General features: G+C 37.4%; 3 protein-coding genes across 8 annotated transcripts; all 3 read right to left on the bottom strand.

Moving 5' to 3' along the window:
* Positions 1-103: 103 nt before the first annotated feature.
* Positions 104-4,904, bottom strand: LOC105285123 (succinate dehydrogenase [ubiquinone] flavoprotein subunit, mitochondrial). Its single transcript, XM_011349095.2, has 11 exons — positions 4,520-4,904; positions 4,069-4,378; positions 3,570-3,856; positions 3,225-3,363; positions 2,981-3,149; positions 2,532-2,727; positions 2,107-2,304; positions 1,734-1,928; positions 1,268-1,411; positions 908-1,018; positions 104-656 (listed from the first exon to the last, which is right to left on the bottom strand). Exons 1-11 carry the CDS (start codon positions 4,616-4,618, stop codon positions 570-572), a joined length of 1,935 nt encoding a protein of 644 aa, XP_011347397.1. The 5' UTR covers positions 4,619-4,904; the 3' UTR covers positions 104-569.
* Positions 4,905-5,046: 142 nt separating this feature from the next.
* On the bottom strand, positions 5,047-18,646 carry LOC105285127. Of its 6 annotated transcripts, XM_011349102.2 has the most exons (8): positions 18,418-18,646; positions 17,881-18,284; positions 12,879-13,153; positions 12,231-12,607; positions 11,720-11,791; positions 8,632-8,715; positions 7,165-8,064; positions 5,047-6,813 (listed from the first exon to the last, which is right to left on the bottom strand). In XM_011349102.2, the coding sequence occupies exons 2-8, from the start codon at positions 17,894-17,896 to the stop codon at positions 6,609-6,611; spliced, it is 1,929 nt and encodes a 642-aa protein (XP_011347404.2). In that variant the 5' UTR covers positions 17,897-18,284; positions 18,418-18,646; the 3' UTR covers positions 5,047-6,608. The 6 variants fall into 6 exon arrangements, with proteins under 6 accessions (XP_011347404.2, XP_011347401.2, XP_011347400.2 ...); XM_011349099.3 differs by lacking the exons at positions 17,881-18,284; positions 18,418-18,646 and adding an exon at positions 16,487-17,855 and having other exon boundaries at positions 5,047-6,780; XM_011349098.3 differs by lacking the exons at positions 17,881-18,284; positions 18,418-18,646 and adding an exon at positions 16,487-17,853.
* LOC113562152 (protein PFC0760c-like) lies at positions 8,722-11,496 on the bottom strand. Its single transcript, XM_026970536.1, has one exon. The coding sequence runs from the start codon at positions 11,078-11,080 to the stop codon at positions 9,053-9,055; it is 2,028 nt and encodes a 675-aa protein (XP_026826337.1). The 5' UTR covers positions 11,081-11,496; the 3' UTR covers positions 8,722-9,052.
* Positions 18,647-18,648: the final 2 nt, after the last annotated feature.

The following is an 18,648-nucleotide window of genomic DNA, read 5'->3' as shown; positions in this document are numbered from 1 at the left end:
AAATCATCATAAAGTGTCATCACACACAGCTCTGTAGTAATAATTATTTATCATCTGGACTCCAGAAGCAACTTTCGAGGACGGAACGAAACTAACACGTTGATTATTGTCGTATTTGTTTTATTCATTGTGAGTTTTTAACGTGGCCATAAAACCTCAATTATGCCTGCTAGTGAGTCATAGTTAATGCGTCTATGATTCTCGATGACGTAGGATACCGAGAAATGGAAAACATTTATACAGGATGTTCGAAAATACCTTCCATGGGTGATACTTATATAATTCGTTCTTATATTGAGATCATCTTAAGTATAATCTTAAGATATTCATTAAGATAGTCAATAGGAAAACTATTAGCATCTAAAAAATATACGTAAGACGAACTTATTATAAGAACGGGCTGTGAATACCGTCCTATATATCCAAGGAGGAGATTTCCCGACTTTCCCAGATTTCGGCTGACCCCAAGTCAGAATTAGCGATAATGTGTTTAGCCGTTTAGATCCCGTAATCGCATCGGTTCCGTTTATATTTAATGTTTACGATTCATAAAATCAAAATTTGTTCGGTCAATATGCACGAATCCCGGGCGGTACGTGTTTGGCCTCGGTCTCGTCCAGAGTCGTGTCGATAACCGGCCGATAAGAGATACAGATCTGTAAACAAAGTATGCTATTAAATAAATACCGTAACAATTTTTCACAATTATTAGCAACAGATGTAAAAGCTGACTAAAAATAATATATCTTTAATGAAATATCGTAAATTAAATAAATTATGAGTACATTTTTATAACTGGATATTATATGTGATATTGTTATGTTCGCAAAAATTAATAATTAATGATCATCAAAATTAACTTCGAAAAGAAATGTAACGTAATGCGTTTAGAAACATCTGGACTAACCGATCCGTCATCTTGAGCCCACGTAAGCGTATGCTTACGCCAGTGTTCCGTGTAAGGTCGTTTCTTCTGTCCCTCGAGCGGTTTTGTATAATCATACTCATCAAGTCTGTCCTAGAAACGTAGTAAACCTTCACAACTTCACTCATTCTTCAAATTTAATAAAATTAAAAATTAAAAATTTAGGAATTTGAAACTAATTGCATCCCATAATGAATAAAATAAATGCATGCAATATTACTTATTTGCGTTAAAATGTGAAAAGCAAAATAAGCAATTATTTCTAAAATTAAAACTTGAAGATATATTTTAAACTTGTGAATTTAACTCGCAATTAATTGTGTAAATTTAATTCTTTTATACTTTGAAGTCCTCCCTTGCGTGTGAACCTCTCGACTCCTTCCGATTTTCGGCCGCGTGTACGATATGCATGCAAATGAGCATCATGTTTTGTAACTCCAAGGCCTCGACGAGCTCTGTGTTCCAAATGAGAGATTGATCCTGCACCTAAAGAAGTATTCACAAAACCAGCTTCAGATGTACGTTTGATTTTTTCTAGATAAATCTTACATCATCTTATGTAACGGTGCGTTATGTCACACACTGTAACGATGCCAATTATGCAATATACAATATATATCACACCATTGTTAATTTCATATTACATGTTACAATTTTTCATAACGTATATATCACAAGTATTTATTGAACAATACTATTTAATTTAGTTGTAATAGTAATTTTGCAAATTTGCAAATGGTGATCTGAAGTTTTTAGAATTTATTGATTAATATTTAATTTAGTGATATGTGCCGTGTAATCGACTTACGCATAAGTCTGGCAGATCGCAGGTGTAGAGGCGCGTTATCTCCCTGCAGCCGCGTTGCAGTATGTCGCAAGTCCTGAATACGGAGCAGTATCTTTGCATCGTGTGCTGCATCTCCTCGCGCAACTCGACCACGGGAACGCAGCCTTTCGCGTAACGAGTTGCGTCGAAACGGCAGATTGATTCTTCGCCAATTTCCTGCATTTTGATCGTATTTTTTTCATAAACAGAGAATGTTTAGCCAATTTTGAAATCACCTTTAAAAATCAACAATCTTTAAAAAAATATAATAGATATAGATTAAATTTGTATCAAGAAAGTATCCTGGAAAAAAGAATTGATATGAATTTTTGGGGCCCCCTATGTAATCTCTTACTGGCGACAGATCCTCATGACGCTCGCCAGGCCTGGTGAGGCAGTCGATCTGGTCAGCGATGGCTTTGCCGAAGACGACGATTTCCAGAAGGCTATTAGCGCCCAGTCGATTAGCACCATGAACGGATGCGCACGCGGTCTCGCCAGCGGCCCAGAAGCCTTCGATCTGTCTGTCTTCCTCGTTCTCTCGTGTTAACACCTGACAACGTGTTACTTACGTTGAAATGCAGTCACAGTATCAAATAACTGCGTCGTAGACGCCAATGATTTTTTTCTTATCGTCTATATTTCTTCTATATTTCTTTTTTATATTTCTTCGATCGAATGTAATGAGAAATGTCTGTACTTGATTTTTTTACAATATAAAATGGTAATATGATAATTAGAAAAATAACGTAAATGGACGTAAGCTGCTGCGTTTCTTACTTGCGCACGCCAATTTGTAGGTATGCCGCCCATGTTGTAATGCATCGTAGGTATCACGGGAATTGGGTCCTTGTGTACATTCACTCCGGCGAATACCCACGCAAGATGTGAGATTCCAGGTAGCCTCTCGCGTAACAATTCAGGCGGCAAGTGGCTCAATTGCAAATAAATGTGATCTTTCTTCTCTCCGACGCCTCTACAAAACATTACGACGTTATAGATTTTGCGGAGAAGCGTTGTTGCAGTTTTTGCGATGAGTGATCTTCGATAATCAACTTATGCCGACGAAAGGACAGTGTGGATGTTGTTTGCATAAAAATATAAATTAACATCAAGCTTTCAAATTAATAGTTGATAAATTAAATTTTTTCTAGACAATATATTATTTTAACTTATCAATTCTTGAATCGAAGAAAAATATACATTGAATTATAAAAAGTTGTCCCAACCTTCCCTCCAATATTTCGAGCGTCATAGCTCTCGACACGACGTCGCGAGAAGCCAGATCCTTTGCAACGGGTGCGTATTTCTCCATAAAAAATTCTCCCCTCGAATTGAGAAGCTTGCCACCTTCCCCTCTGCTGCCCTCGGTTATGAGTATACCGCTGCCGTAAATGCCTGCAGCGCGAGGAAAGTCGATCGGTTAGGTAAAGGAATAATCAGAAAGATGGGAGTTGGCGAATTTGAGGATACCGGTTGGATGGAATTGGACGAACTCCATGTCTTGCAGCGGTAAACCCGCTCGACAGGCAATTGCCATGCCGTCCCCGGTGCAGGCATGCGCCGCGGTGCAAGAAAAATAACACCTTTCGGCACCGCCCGTTGCCATTACCTGCAAAATAACAATTATTCATGTTAATATTAACGTTAATTAATAAATTGCTAGAAATTAACAGCAGTTAATAAACTATAGTGAAATAAAACATTAACAAATAAATTTAGTATATTAGGTATTAAACCAGATTATTATTAAAATTATATCACAAAACATTTATGCGAGCAGAACTTATTGGACGAGAGAATAAGCATGTTTTTTACTGTATGGTGAGCCCTGAATCGGTGAAGAAGACCGGTCTCCAATTCCCATGCCAGGATTCCCTTACAACATCGACCGTGCATGAGCAGATCAAGAGCGAAGTATTCGATGAAGTAATGCACCTCGTAGCGAAGGCTTTGCCCATAAAGGGTGTGGAGAAGCGCGTGGCCTGTCCGATCAGCAACGGCGCAAGTTCGACGGGCCTGCCCGCCTTTTCCAAATCTCAGCGATTGGCCACCGAAAGGACGCTGATAAATCTTACCTTCTTCTGTTCGGCTAAAGGGACAACCTAACAATTATGTTATTTAATATTATTCATACAATGTTGGATTAGTATATTACATTTATATTACATTAGTATTTAGTATCAATACTTTTCTTTTTTAAAAATTCTGTTTTTTTTAAATTTTTCTCAATTTCTTTCTCGCGAGTCTCATAAAATCATTATATCCTTTGTTTAATTAGGTACTTATTAATTTACGTATATAACGTTGCGTTTACCGTAATTCTCGAGCTCAAAGACCACGCGAGGCGCTTCCCTCGCAAGAAAATGTATAGCATCCTGATCACCCAGCCAGTCAGATCCCTTCACGGTGTCGTACATGTGATAAAGCCAATTGTCTTCGTTCTCCTCGTCGATGGCGGCATTTATACCACCCTGGGCAGCCACGGTATGCGATCTGGTCGGGAAGAGTTTCGACACCACTGCTACACGATATCCCTTGCTGCCAAGGCCGAAAGCCGCCCTTAATCCTGCGCCTCCTGCTCCTACCACCACTACGTCGTAGCAATGATCTATTAGAGGGTAGTTCTGAAAATGAGAAACACGGACAGTTGAATAGTATTAATATAATCATTATTATATGATACATAAAAGTATTAAAAGTTTTAATATTCTTAACCGGAGAATTCTAATAAATATTGTTAAATAATTTTAAGAAAATGCACTTACACTGCTAGTGTTGTCTACGCCGCACTTTGCTTTCTCTGCCGGGCTCACATTTACGTGAAAGTCTCGCAAACTTTTGATCGTCGCACGAGTTTGCCTCATAAATTTCTAGGAATAAATTCATATTTGTTTCAAATTAAGAGAATGCGTTTAATGTTAATGATAGCTTACGAATATTCCACGTGTTTGCAATAGTCGACCGACTGACCGATGAAACATCCTCGCAAATATTTGCTAGGTTCGAATGCTGCTCAAAAACACATGTCGCATGACAGATAGATATCTTTTACGGCTACTGCACTGTTCATTTGTCAAATTTTATGAAAACAAACGAGAATCATTTAAATATAATTAAAATATCGATATAACTGTATTTACAAATTTAAATTTTAAGAGTGCCATTATCGCTGTAAAAGATATAAAAGATGTCTTGCGAAGAATTTGAAGAATTAAAATAAAGAAAAAAGAAAGTATTAATTAAAATATAGTTGTAGTTCGAAGTTTTTCTTCAAAGAACCAAATTCGCTGAATTCATACAAGCATCGGTTTATTGCACTTGCAAAAATACAGTTTGAAACGTATATGATTTCTGCTTATTTGCGTACAATTAAGACAAGACGTATTCTTTTAGTTAGACTTTATTCGTGTCAATTTTGTCAAATGCTATCGTAATGTTACTCTTTGGTATACGCTACGAACCAGAGAGCCAACGACACTTAACGAATCATCTTTTTTAGAATTGTTACAAATAATTCTTAATTATCGAACTTTTATTTCTTCTCCCACATTGGCCGTCAAGAACATTCTTTACAAAACTCCAAAAATATGTAGGATGTTTGGCGAAATGCGTAAAAATCGTGAATAAAGATTTTTTCAAATTTGGAATTTATTTCTTCTTTAGCAGGAATTTTGTCGAGAGTCACTATTTTCTTGTATTTTTTCCCAGAATGTTAAGCTTCAGCTATATCAACTAGCGTACTACGTACGCTAGTACGTACGTTGATATTATCAACGCGTATGCAATAAATAATGCAGTAAATATGATTGCTGTTCTCATTAATAAAAAGATTCGCTTCATAGTTGCAACAATTCTTTGCAACAAAAATCAATTGTGCGTTTCATGATGGTTTATACATCTAGTTTAATTATAATTAATTATCTCTTTTCACAGACGATGCGCAACCCAAAAAGTTTATTAAAATGGCTTACTTCTTACGCATTGCAGTCTGCACTTCGCAGTTGGTTACTTCCTCTTTATTAGTGGCGCGTTAATTGAGCTTACGCTGAAGCTGCACCGGCGGCTCATCTAATTACTAGTTATCTCTTAATCTTATTCTACACGATCAACTTACACGATACGTAAGACAAGAGTCTGTACAAACTAGACGAAACAGAAACGAATTGATCGAAATTTTAATTTCAATCTATCTTTTTTAATTCCTTCAGTTTTAACAGGACAAAATGCTTTTATTTACTCGTATAAAAAGCTATAAAAAATTCATGAATTTGTAAATAAGAAGACGGACTCTGCTCTGGAGTCATTCGGTGATTCTGTCGGAAAAAAATGCTTATCAAATATATTATTAGACTAATCGAATATAGCGAGCAAATGGACAGTGTCTGCAAAGCAAACTAAAGAAGATTAAAAAGATTGTGCTCTACAATGATAAAAATATTTTCTCACAAAAGTCATAAAAAATATTCGAAACACTGAGATTTATAAAAGTCGCCTAAATTATGGCATTCCATTGCGATAAGGCAGTTAATCCGTCAACTTATTTTCAAAGAACATTTTCAGAGCGGAAAAGTATCCTCGTACCTTAAATATCTTCCTTCACGGAGAATATATCTTCGAGAATATATTCTCGTCTTCAAAAAATTTCATTCTCGTTCCCGAGAGTCTTAAAATCAAAAGATAGGATACTCTTCTCTTCAGGTAATAATTACGGAGTATTCTCGATTGCAAGAAGTGTTTTTCGAGGTCAAAAATACTTTTCTCTCTAGAGAATACTCTCTTGAATTCTATGGATAACATCCATACATCTCAACACATCAAATTGATACGAAAACGGTGAAGATGTCCAGAGTTATATCACAGTGCGAGTCTCTTGATGCCGCATTCACAACAGAATTTGGCAGTTTCCGGAAATCGCTGACCGCACTCATGGCAGAACTTGGACATTTTGCACTTGGTTGTTGTTTGAATCAGCGAAGTCCCGTTCCTTGTCACATCCTCGTCGAAACGGCCAGTCATGTCAGTAGTGCTGCGTCCATGGTGTGAATATTTGCGATTTAAACTAGGGCACAAATCGAACTAGATTTTAAGTGTGTGAAAACACAAGGAACATTGACGATAGATGGTGTTTACGAAATGTGCTATACGACATTTAAAATCATGATTGCAAAGCACGATTAAGATTTTAATTTCTAAAGCGCATTTTTATCAATCCAATGTTAAGAAATGAAATCGCACAAAATTAAAAATAAAATAAAAAAATTTACAAATTTAATTTTCTTAAAAGTCACGAAATTTAACGTGAATAAGAAATTAGTTTTTTATCAAAATTCTCAATCGTCAGTTCTGATCAAAATTTATCCAATTTTGTTACGTGATGATTCCATTGATACGTAATCCTCTAAAGACCAACCTGCTATAAGCGGAGTCGTTGCTGAGCTTGCCGTGATCCTGTGGCTTGTAGCTGTCCGGTGAAGACAGTTCCTCATCGCTGATCAGATTGCCGTTTCGCTGTCTATCACCGCCGGGGCTGGACAAGTCAAAGGACTCGTTATTGCGGTAGGATCTCAGATCAGGAAATACGTCTTCCTCGAAGGACGCCATCAGCTCATCAAACATAGAGTTCGATCGCTTGACGTCCGGCTCCGAGGAAGAAACGATAGAGCTGAGGCTGAGGTTGCTGCCGGACAACGACGAGTTATTCCTCTGATTAAGCCTCTGATCCGATGATCTCTGACCCTCGATGATCCTGGAACCGTGAACCTTCCTGACATCACCCAAGGTCTTCCTATTGGAGCTTGAAATGGTCCTGGGCGCGGATGAGGCCCGGGTCGAGTTGGTCTGGTCGATTGGTGATTTCGTGGGCTTGGACATAACATTATCGTGGAGCTTGTACGGCCTATCTGTGCTATTAATGCCACGACGCTCATCGACGCCCAACGCCTTCGATTTGTCAATAATAACTCGCCTGCCCAGTTCCTTGGCAGGTTTCGCTGAATCTATCACGTCTTTGTGGTCGGCTAGGATGTCAGGTTTCAGGAAGACCTCGCGTGTGATCGAGTTGGTCTCGGTAGAATCGCTCGAGAAATCAGATATGAGATCATCGAACTGAGATGGAGGCGCAATCAGGGATCTCCTGTTGGAGGTAGGATATTTCACGAAGGCGGATGAATGAGAGAGAGGATAGAGGGTATCGCGCGTTTGTTGAAACTTGGGACTCGAGTCCGTCACGCATTGATCGCTCGTGTCCGACAGCAGGTCTTTCAGCTGCTGCTCGGCCAGTAGAAAAGGATCGTAGTTCTCGTATGTGCCGCTGGAATTACAAATCGCAGTTTAATTAGTAGATTTCTTCAAGGACTGCTTTATAGTAGACAACAATAGCGATAAACGACTGCGGTGCAACATGCATGATAACGATTTGTGTTGTACCCAAGTATTCTATTACTATGGATAAACTACAGAAGTGTGCCAGTTCATTTTCCAGGCAAATGTTTGCATATCCTGAACAAACGCCGTATAAAAGCTGTAACACGTGGTGATCTATTTACTGGATATATATCATTCTCTGGGAAAATTCAGAATCAATTTCCTTCAGCAAAGTTATCAGAATACTCCGATAAAAATTGTAAGTAAAAATAAGAAAATAAGCTTTGCAAAGTTTTTGAAGCAAGAATCAAACATTACGTATACATTTTTCTCAAAATAAATTCAAGTTTAATAAAATTTTATTTCAAAGATTACTGAGATATCAGATATGCAGAGATTAAAATACAAACAGCATATGTATAAAAGATACATATTTTGCCTAAGGAAAATTGAATCCTAAAAAACGAAATAAAAAATCTGCCGTAGGCCATTGGTTCCACATGTTGGAACTTACGTTCTAGCCTTAAGGACGAGATTAAAGTCCGGCTTACTGCGTACATAACTGCACCAGGCGGGACGTGTCGTTAATTCGATTTTCCTACAATATTATTAACATGTTAACTACCTAACTATTGTCCTACTGAAATATTTGCACTGTTCTGTTACAAAAACTCTACTTTTTATAGTGCAATCAGTATAATGTTTTTAATAATTAAATAATAATTTGTACAAACCTATACTAAATTAATATATTCATCTATATAAATTTCTACTAATTAAATATAAAATAAGTGATATTAATCAGCAGCACAAAATTAAACATCAAGTTATATATTGAATGAAGCTAAGTATAAACCTACGGTAATTAAATACTAAAATCTTTAACGCACAATTAACTACAATTAACTTAATATTATTTTTTATCATCTATCTCTCTACCTGTGATTGATCAAGGATGGATTCGGAACTGGAGGAAGGATACAGACTCTGGGATTTCGCTTAGTAAGCTTGTATCTTTCGTGATATGGATCGAGACCGATCACTCTATCCCGCGAAATCTTCGTGGCTCTCTGCCAGTATGATCTCTCCGAATTCTCTCTCGTTTCCACTAATTCGCTTCTTATATCGGGAAAATACCGTAACACCCTGTTCCGCCTGCTCGGCCTAATTATCTCTATGGTTTCTCTCTCGTAAGCAGAATTTACTTCGGGTCGCTTGATGTTCGCAAGTCCCACAGATTCTACGGAGGATATCAAGGAATCGCTGCTGCCACGAAGTTTCATGCTTTTTCTAATTTTGTGCTTAACCTCGGGATTTACTTGGTGCTGCTCCTTTTTGACTGTTTTGTCGTGGTCACGTTCCGAAAGATTTATGCTCGTAGAAGCTTCCTCGCGACAACGCTGCGATTCATTGTTCAACATGATCGATGACTGTAAATCATCAGTACCTTGCGTGTTATATTCTTCGACACACACTTTATCGTCGTTGCCATAATCGGAATTGATGTTTACACTGCTCGCGAACAAACCTTCATTCGTTTCCGCTTTAGCGATCGAACTATTGAAGAATCTTGTTTTATTATCCGAATAATTATCCGAATTCTCGTTGAAATTCGTTTTCCCATCCTTTATGTTATCTCCAATATCTTCGAATTTATTAGAATTATTCAAGAATTGTTCTTGGTATTGCCCGTTGACTTCAACTTGCAAAAATACATTATTTATATTTTCATTTAAAAAATAATTATCAGCAACAAGTGCCGAATTTTGTGGAGCTAACATTTCAAAGTTATCTGAGATGAGATAATCTTTATTGGCAGTAGAATCTGTTGGTAATTCTTTTGAATAAGTTCCTTCAAAGTTTTTTGATATATCTTGTGTACTAATTATGTTAGATACTTCAACATATTGAACAGAATCAGATAAATTTTGCTTTACTTCGTTCACTTCAATATAATCAGCAGCTCCAGTAATTCCTTTATCTATCATCATTATTTGACTTATTTTATCTTTTTTATTTGTACTTAACTTTTCTGATTTTGCAGTATCTTCATCATGTACTATCTGAGAATCTCTTTTATCCTCATTATTTATTTCTATTTCTCTTATATTGTATTCCGCAATTTCAACATCTTCACTGCTCGCCTTACGATCTTCTTTCTCATTTTCACTCTTTATATTCAGCTTTTCTGTTTCAAGTTCTACCATTCCGATTTCTTCATCGCTCGCTTGTTTATTATCTTCTCTAACTTCTTTACATATCATCAATTCCTCCATTACGTGTATTTTAATGTCATCATTTTCCTTATTTTCATTATTAATTTTGAGCTCTTTCACTTTACGTTTCGCGATATTAATTTCTTCGTTATTGATCATAGTTTCTTCTTGCAGTTTCTTTTCATCAGATTCGTGGATCTCGTTTTCTCTTGTATCCCTGAAGTAAAATTCCACGCGAGGACTATGCCTGATCGGTTTCCACATACTGTGAAAGATCTGTTCGATATCTTCCGAATCTTTTATCAAGCATGTCTGATTCAGATTCTGAATATCATCCAACCACCTAATGTCATCATCATCTTTATCAATCTTATTGATATCATGATTAAGTCGAATAAAATTCTTCTTTGTCATTAACGAATTTTTCTTTGTCACATTTTGAGTAAAATCATTCTTCGTCATCGATAAATTCTTTTCTGTTTTAGTTACGCTATCGATTACATTGATATCTTCCACTCGATCAAATTGGTGACACTCCTGCGAAGGATTACAACTGATTACTGGACTGTCTTCTTGAAGACTATCTCTTTTATGACTGATTTGTTTCCATGTCATCAACTGATCATTCCGTGTATCTTTGTATATTGTGCAAGGCTGTATTGTCACGCCGAGAGTTTCATCGTTCACAGCAATATTATTGAGCTTTGGATGACTCTGACTCCTGGCGGAAACAAGGTTTTTCTGCATCCTGACGAAACAAGCTTCCCGATTTTTGGTCTCATCGTTCTGAACGCAATGCGAGATTATTTCGTCCCGATTGAACTGTTTCCCGGACGAAGCAATAGGCAACGTGATCTCATTCGAAGAAACTGAATCGTTGTTCTTGAGCTTTATAGGAGGCACGGGAAAATCAAGAGGACGACGGGAGGATATCGCGAGATAGGAGAGCCGGCAGGATGTTGGTAACGACGGGCAATCATGATCTTCCGTTGGCCTGAGGAGAAGGAAGCAGGATCAAGGACGTGCGCCTGATAGTCATCAGGAGAAGGTCGTCAGGCTTGAATGAAGAAAACTGTACAGTTTTGAAAAATAGAAAATATTTTTGAAACACGTACATATACTTTTGCTGAAAATATTTTACACGCATATAATCGCGTAAAACATTAAATTTTAATATCTGTATGCATTTTATATTTTATCACAATTGTTCCAATTATTTTTATAATTGATTTATTTTATGCATGAAAGTTTTAAGAGAGCTTCATCCTTTTCCCTTCTCCTTATGGATGACGCTAGATCTACCCTAGATTCTACGTTTATCTTATGTTATCAGATCCAAAGTAACCGTTTCTCTTTTGGAAAGTGTAACGTTGATCAGAATCTTACCTGTTTGTACGATCAATGATGCGTGACTTCATAGGTCCAGGTGAAGATTCCTTCTGTTGTCCTGGACGTCTTCTGTAAAAATGTAAAAATACGAATGTTGTGTATATAACCAAATATTATAATATCAATAAATCACAGATACTTTGTAAATTTATATTAGAAATATAAAATTATATTTATATATTTATTTAGTATAATTCAAAATCGTATTAGAGAAATGTTAAAAGTTGTCATGTTAAAGAAAGACACCGAGAACAAAGTTTTAATTCAAACAAAGAATATTTTAAAATGCTTTAAGAATTTTTGAGAAAATAATGCAAAAATATAATTTGTTTTAATCTAGTGTATAATTTTTACACCCCTTATTAAATTTCCTAATAAGCTGCCGAAATTTTATTATTTTTATTATGTACATATTTATATTTTATATATCATTACTATTATAACACAGTTATTATTACATCTTATTTTTGTGCAAGACTTTTCAGAAAAATTGGAGGAATCAACTTACACGACAGCTGGTTTCTGTTTAATCGGACTTCCCCGATTACAATTGGTCATTGAAGTATTCTCTTTTGGTTTAACGAGCGCTGGTGCCGACAACGAAGTTTTGGCCATCGATCCTGGACTGTACTTCTCTCGGGTGGCAGCTCGTCGGTTCTTTAAAGTCGGTGCCCTGTATCTTATGCGGGCTTCTAGTCGTTCCTTTGCCAGATTAGTCGCCGGGTTTACCGAGACCCGGGTGATCCTATCTTTGCACCAGGCCACATGGCGGTCATAGGCTTTGAGGCCGAAGTGCCGATTACACGTAGGACATGTACCCTTTTCATTGGCGCGAGTCGGTGCACCTGACAAGATCAGCGAATCACTTTGTTTGGGTGAGTTAATCTGAAAAAATAAAAATTTTAAAATCTAGAAATTAATTGCAAAATAAAAGAAATATTTTATATAAAGAATTATTTGGATTAGCTTCTTCTTTCGTATAAAAATAATTTGAAAAAAGGTCTATTTGTGATTCAATAATAATATGTAATATTAAATGATGATGCAATAATTAATTTAATTTAATTTAATTTATAGTAAACTGTTTAATTTACTTATTGGACATGTTTAATATAATAAAAAATAAAAAATTTACAACATGAAAGCAAAAACTTACGATTTCACCGCGCGCTTCGCGGATGGTTCGTAGTAGATCATCGTGTTTCTTCTTCCAGGAGATTCTATCGAAGTTTTTTATGTCTTGGTGTCGCCGAGTTTCTTGCTTAGGTAGAAATTCGGCTAGCTCGGTGCCCTGGAGTCTCTGTTTGGCCGAATCGAAGGGTCTGCGTTTCTTGGAGCGATTCTTGGAGCATATCTCTATGTGCCTCTCCAGCGAGTCCGGACTAAAAGTCCGCCCGCAGACCGCGCACGGCAGCAAGATCGGCGGCTCATCTGTGTCCATTTACACCGTCCAGTGATTAATAGGCCCCGGGAAATCGGTCCACGATTTAAATTCGTGATGCCAGGAAATAACAGTTATTATATCTTGCTTAAGATGGGCCAAGGCCCTCAAATTTCGGTCTTCCGCCGCTATTCTCCTCGTTGCGTTTTTAAACTATTGCTTCTTCATCAGAAATAGATAAATATTAAAATTCCTTTTAAACGTCCCAATGCCGCGTCATAAGGCAGACCGAATGACACGTCTCGTTTAATTTACGCGTAGATGCGATTCCACGAGAACTGTCCCCGACGTTATATGGAGGTACAATCTGACTCACCCCGTGCTAATCGTTATTCATTCTCACAAAGGCCACGAATCCGCGGATAATCGATATTTTCGCCGACCACACGCCGAGAGATCGCCAAATACGACGGGTATACGTCATGAACACGCCCGCGCGCGGCCGTTTGACACGTGAGAGATCGTGTGAATGCGAAACACGTGTTCGTCATTGCTTCGCTACAAGAGTTTTGATCAGACTTAATATAGCATTTTAATATAATAGATATGTTCAATCCTATTATTTTAATTCCTACAATCAAGATATATACTGTGTGGAACTTATAATTGTGTATATTTTATGTAACTGATATATATTAACTAAATACTGAGCTAAATATTCTAATAAGATGTTTCTCTATCTTTTTCTAAATGCTTCGTTAATTGTTTCTCTTCGCGTTCTCTCGCATACAAATGCAAGACTTTGGATATTCCTGCGCGGCGATGCAACGCGCCGCGATTGGAAGTGTTGAGAATCTAAATTGCAAATTGTACTTTCTTCGATCGCTGCGGCAATTGCACAACGATAGTACAGTGCGATACCATGATAGAGACAGTGTTCTCCTCTTGCGAGATCACCTCGTATGTGCCCCAGTTATTACGTGCTACGCGTTACGAGATAACACGCGTGTAATGAGCCATACATTTTAAAGGTGGCATAATTCCAGCTCTTTCCTACGTAAATCTTGACGAGATTAATTGATAAGTTCTTGCAAGATTTCTGATATCACGTTGTTAAATTGAAGAAGAGAACGGGTTTATTTCTCCAACATGTTGAAACACTCCCAGATATAAAATCACAGAAAGCAACTCCTCTTCATGGTACTTGACATCCTATACTTGAAATCCTGTTTATCTTTCCATTTATCAAGTTTTAATATCTTCATACCACAAAAAAACTTGTTTGATCAGTGCTTACAAAATAAAATGTGCGCGGACGGAATCGTCTATTTTACATTCTCTTTCAATAAAACGTCAATCTGCCAGTAACACTTTAACACATTTGAAATAAACGATTTAAATAAATAAATCACTGGTAACTATTTGCACTTTTGCACTCTTTATCACCAAATCTTCGAAATCTTGTCTGATCAAATCTTGCTGCTCCGCGTTGCAAGAAAAGTTGCGATCGCGACCGCGTTTCCCTCGTTGGAAGATCTTCGCTCTCTTAATTCTAGGAGGCAATTAAATGATCGATCTACAGGTGCGTATAACGCGCGGACACCTGCGGCGTCGACTCGCGCGACGATGCTGACGAGGACGTCGAAGACGCCGATGGTCGCCCCCGCGAGCCTCGCTCTCTCGCCTACGGAGAAGCAAGCTTCCTTTTTTAGGCGTCTCGCGAGGTGCCTCGCGATCATCGAGCGCGACTCGTATCTCTATCCGTCACAGATATATGCGCAGCATCACGAGAGGATCCGTTCCTTTTCCTTCCGTCCCCACGTTCCTCTTCTGACAGGAGAGAGAGAGAGAGAGAGAGTGAGAACGATACGTCTCGTCCCTTTCATTTTCGGAGCAGCCGAACCGTTTCTTTTATTTTTCATTTATTTCCACGATCACGCCCAGTGACTTGAATTCCTGCCTTTTTTAGCGTTTAAAAGGTAAAGAATTTTATTGTCACTTTGTATGCCAATGCGAGGAGAGCCGCTGGCCGCGTTTAGCACTAAATGCGCAACGAGAATGTAGGTCACTGTGCTTGTCTCCATCTGCGATGCAAGTTTCGTATTATTTAAAAATATATATTATTATTTATATTATTACTTGTAACATGTATTCTCCATTAAAATCCATACATGCCTTACATTCAGATTAAGTCTTTGCTAGCTAATTCAGTACTCATTTTTTTGTATCTTGTTTACTGACTCCCATTTTCTATCGTCTTGTTCAATTCCCTATTTTCCTGGATGCTGGAGAGATGCACTAACGGTTAAGAAAAATCTCCGGCGACTGTTTTCGGTGTAGGCGTCACAACAAACAGCGTTGTTAAATGATCTCATTCCGTTTGAAACCGCTCAACGACGCCCACAAACGACGTTATGCTTACGTTTCGCCTCCGAGCGAGTCGCGCAAGTTAGATAGAACCGGCAAAGTTTTTTCCACGTAAGAGCTATTAACTGTTCTTCGCGTCGCATCGTCTAAGGTCGCCGGGATCTTGGTGCGATTGCTGAGCTGATGCAAATTGATGCAACAGCGGAGGCGCATTATTACGATTCTTATACCCACTTTTAGTTGCGTATGCGAGAAGCGAGAGAGAAAAACTAAGCATTCTAGCGTAGAGTGAAAAATAAATCTTCCAGAACCGATTAAGTGTTCTATAAAAAAAAGAGAGAAAAAGAAACGATGTTTCCGATAAACTCAATGTTGTTTCGTTGATGTGAAATATTGTATAACAATTGGCACGTAATCCACTTTGAGAAAAAAATAAAACTGCATAAGGCAGTTTTCAAGAAAGTCGTATTACTGTTATAATAAATTTTAAAACGTTTTAGAGAAAGATTTTTCTCTAACATTATGACTGATTACGGCGTGATAGCAATTCAATAAAATATACTTGGTTTATTTTGCTTTGAAAGGCGAATTTAAGTATTACTTATCATCATCTCCTTGAACGTAAGTAAACACTTATGGCACTCGAAGTACGTGGCCTAGTTTTGAACACATAAATGTGTGTGACCGGATATATAATATTTACAATATAGTTATATAAATTCCTAATATTATGAATTAAGTTTTGCAAGAAATATCGATTGTTCCTAAAATTCAAACTATTTAACAATTACTGATATCTGATATAAGATTGCTTTTACGAGATTCACTTTGTGACAACGATGGGATCAAACAGGCTTTAAAAAATTATTAATTTCGTGAATTCACCGAAAAAATGAAAAATTATATAATTACAAGGCAAAAGTATGATAATTCATACGGTTCATTCAATAATTAAAAACAAATATTAAAAATATGAAACTATGCACGATTACGACGAGACGAATTCGCGTGCTCACCTCTACGAAATTCAGGAATCTCGAAGGGTGGTGGCCGTTCAATTCTCTCGTTGTGAACTAGAATTCCACGATACGGACCCTCGTCATCGAAGATATCGTGAAGTCGAGCTACGTTGTGAAAAGGCGCCTCGTCGCAGAACGGACCGCCATTCGTGAGCTTCTTCGGGAAGCAGCACGGCATCTTACCACGATCGCATCAAAACACTGACTGACTGAGGGAAGGCCGTACCGCAGATCACGTCTTGTAAGAACACAGCGCTCTTACAACTGTTGTAACCGCGAATGTCTCGCGACAGGGGTTTATTTTCGGACCCCATCGTTGTCTCACGAAAGTGAATTCTTCTTTTCTCGCTTTCTTTCTTTAGTGCAGCTCGTCGTGCGACAGGGTAAACAGTGCAGAGTAGTCTTCTGGCGTAAAAATATTACCCGAAAGAGAGAAAGACAGAAGGAGGAAGAAAGAGAGATCTGTACTCTAATAAAAAAAATTTAGTAACTGTTAAAGCGTTAACTGTAATTTAACAATTTTATAACTCCACAATACAGGAATCAAACTGTTTTTTGTACTTTAAAGCAAAAAGTTGTGCTTCTTCCTTTCAAGATCTTGTTTCATTAATACCTGTTACTATATTAAATTTCATTATTATATAAAAATATGAATTTCCTATGTCTTTTTTAAACAGCTTTTAATATTATAACGCAAAGTAACATACGTGACTATTTTGAAGTAAGTAAACTGAATCGTATTTTAATGTAATAATCCTAAACGCGAAGTTTTATCTCGCAAGATTTAATTTTACTTTTTATTTCCTTTTCTCATGTCTATGTGTACACTACAATGACATTGTTTTCCCAACACACAGTAGAAACCAGAAACTCTCAAGCAAATTTCTTTTACTATAGCAAAATAATATTTATCGAGCGGAAATTCTTTCTTAATTGCTTTTTGCGCTATTATGAAAACACATTTAAACACAGAAAAAAAGTAGAAATATTTGACGTAATGTCATTAAAGAGGCTATAAAATACAAGAATACAACGTTACAGTATTATCTACCACGCGCGCATCCTCTTCGACGCCGTTACACGTGCACTCTCAAAAACCATCCCAAAGTAGCTCCGCGTTACAAAACCGAATGAGGCCGACGGCTTCTTTGCCGAGAGAGTTTCCTGCAATATTTCTCGTGACTGCACGTCGATGGTCGCGGCCGCGCTGTTTACCCTATAATTAGAATAGGCGGGAGCCGCGAAAGGTGCGCGCCGGAGAACCGGAAACGAACGACGGTGACGGCGACGATGGAAAAAGTCGCGTAAGAAACGAGACCGGGCCCGGATCTCTCGGCGCGTTGTTTTTCGCTCGGTGTAAATATACGTGCGGCAATGCCACTCGGACTTACCCTCAGCTTCAGCCATGTTGGTTGTTAGGGGAAAACATTGGTCGTTATGGGAACGTGAACCGTGACACCGAACCCTCCTCCCGCAATCTTGAGGTACGCGTTTCAACTAGCGGAAGAATTGCAATGCGGCCCTTTTGTCAACTCTCCTCTCAAAAATCTTTTCCATACTTTTGTATTCTGTGATCAAATTCAGTTTCAATTCAAATTCAAACTTAATAAATTGAAATCGAAATCATATTCTTTCATAAATTCAAAGAGATCAAGTTTTCTTTCTCTTTCTTGATTCTCTAAAATTATATTCTTTTATAATTCATAACTCATTTTATTTTAAATAATTTAAATAAATTTATTTTATCGTTATCCTCATTTTGCTCCTCTTGCTTAGTTTCGTTCCGTAAGTTTTGCTGCAAGATTATATTATTTATTTATGCTATTTTATTTTGTGTTTATTATGTTCTTTTACCAGTCATGAGTATTGTAATAATCTAAATAATGCTAATTAAAGAGTGTACATAACATTACGTAAGAATAACGTACGAAAAGTCCATTCACATGTCAGACGCCTGAAGTTGCTTGCAATCCGGACACGTTCTACGCATCAGCTGATCGATCACGCATGCGTCAAACGCCCGCTTGTACCTCGCGTTCTTTATTATAAAAGTGTAAAACTAAAAGGAATTATAGAACAAATACGATTGATAACTCTTAATGATTCTTAAAAGCACAATACGTACAATATATATACAATATATACTAAAACATCTGAAT

The sequence above is a fragment of the Ooceraea biroi genome, chromosome 6 (genome assembly GCF_003672135.1).
Source record: "Ooceraea biroi isolate clonal line C1 chromosome 6, Obir_v5.4, whole genome shotgun sequence".
NCBI lineage: Eukaryota > Metazoa > Arthropoda > Insecta > Hymenoptera > Formicidae > Ooceraea > Ooceraea biroi.
Note: the sequence above shows the minus strand (reverse complement) of the source record. Positions and strands in the feature narration are given on the sequence as shown.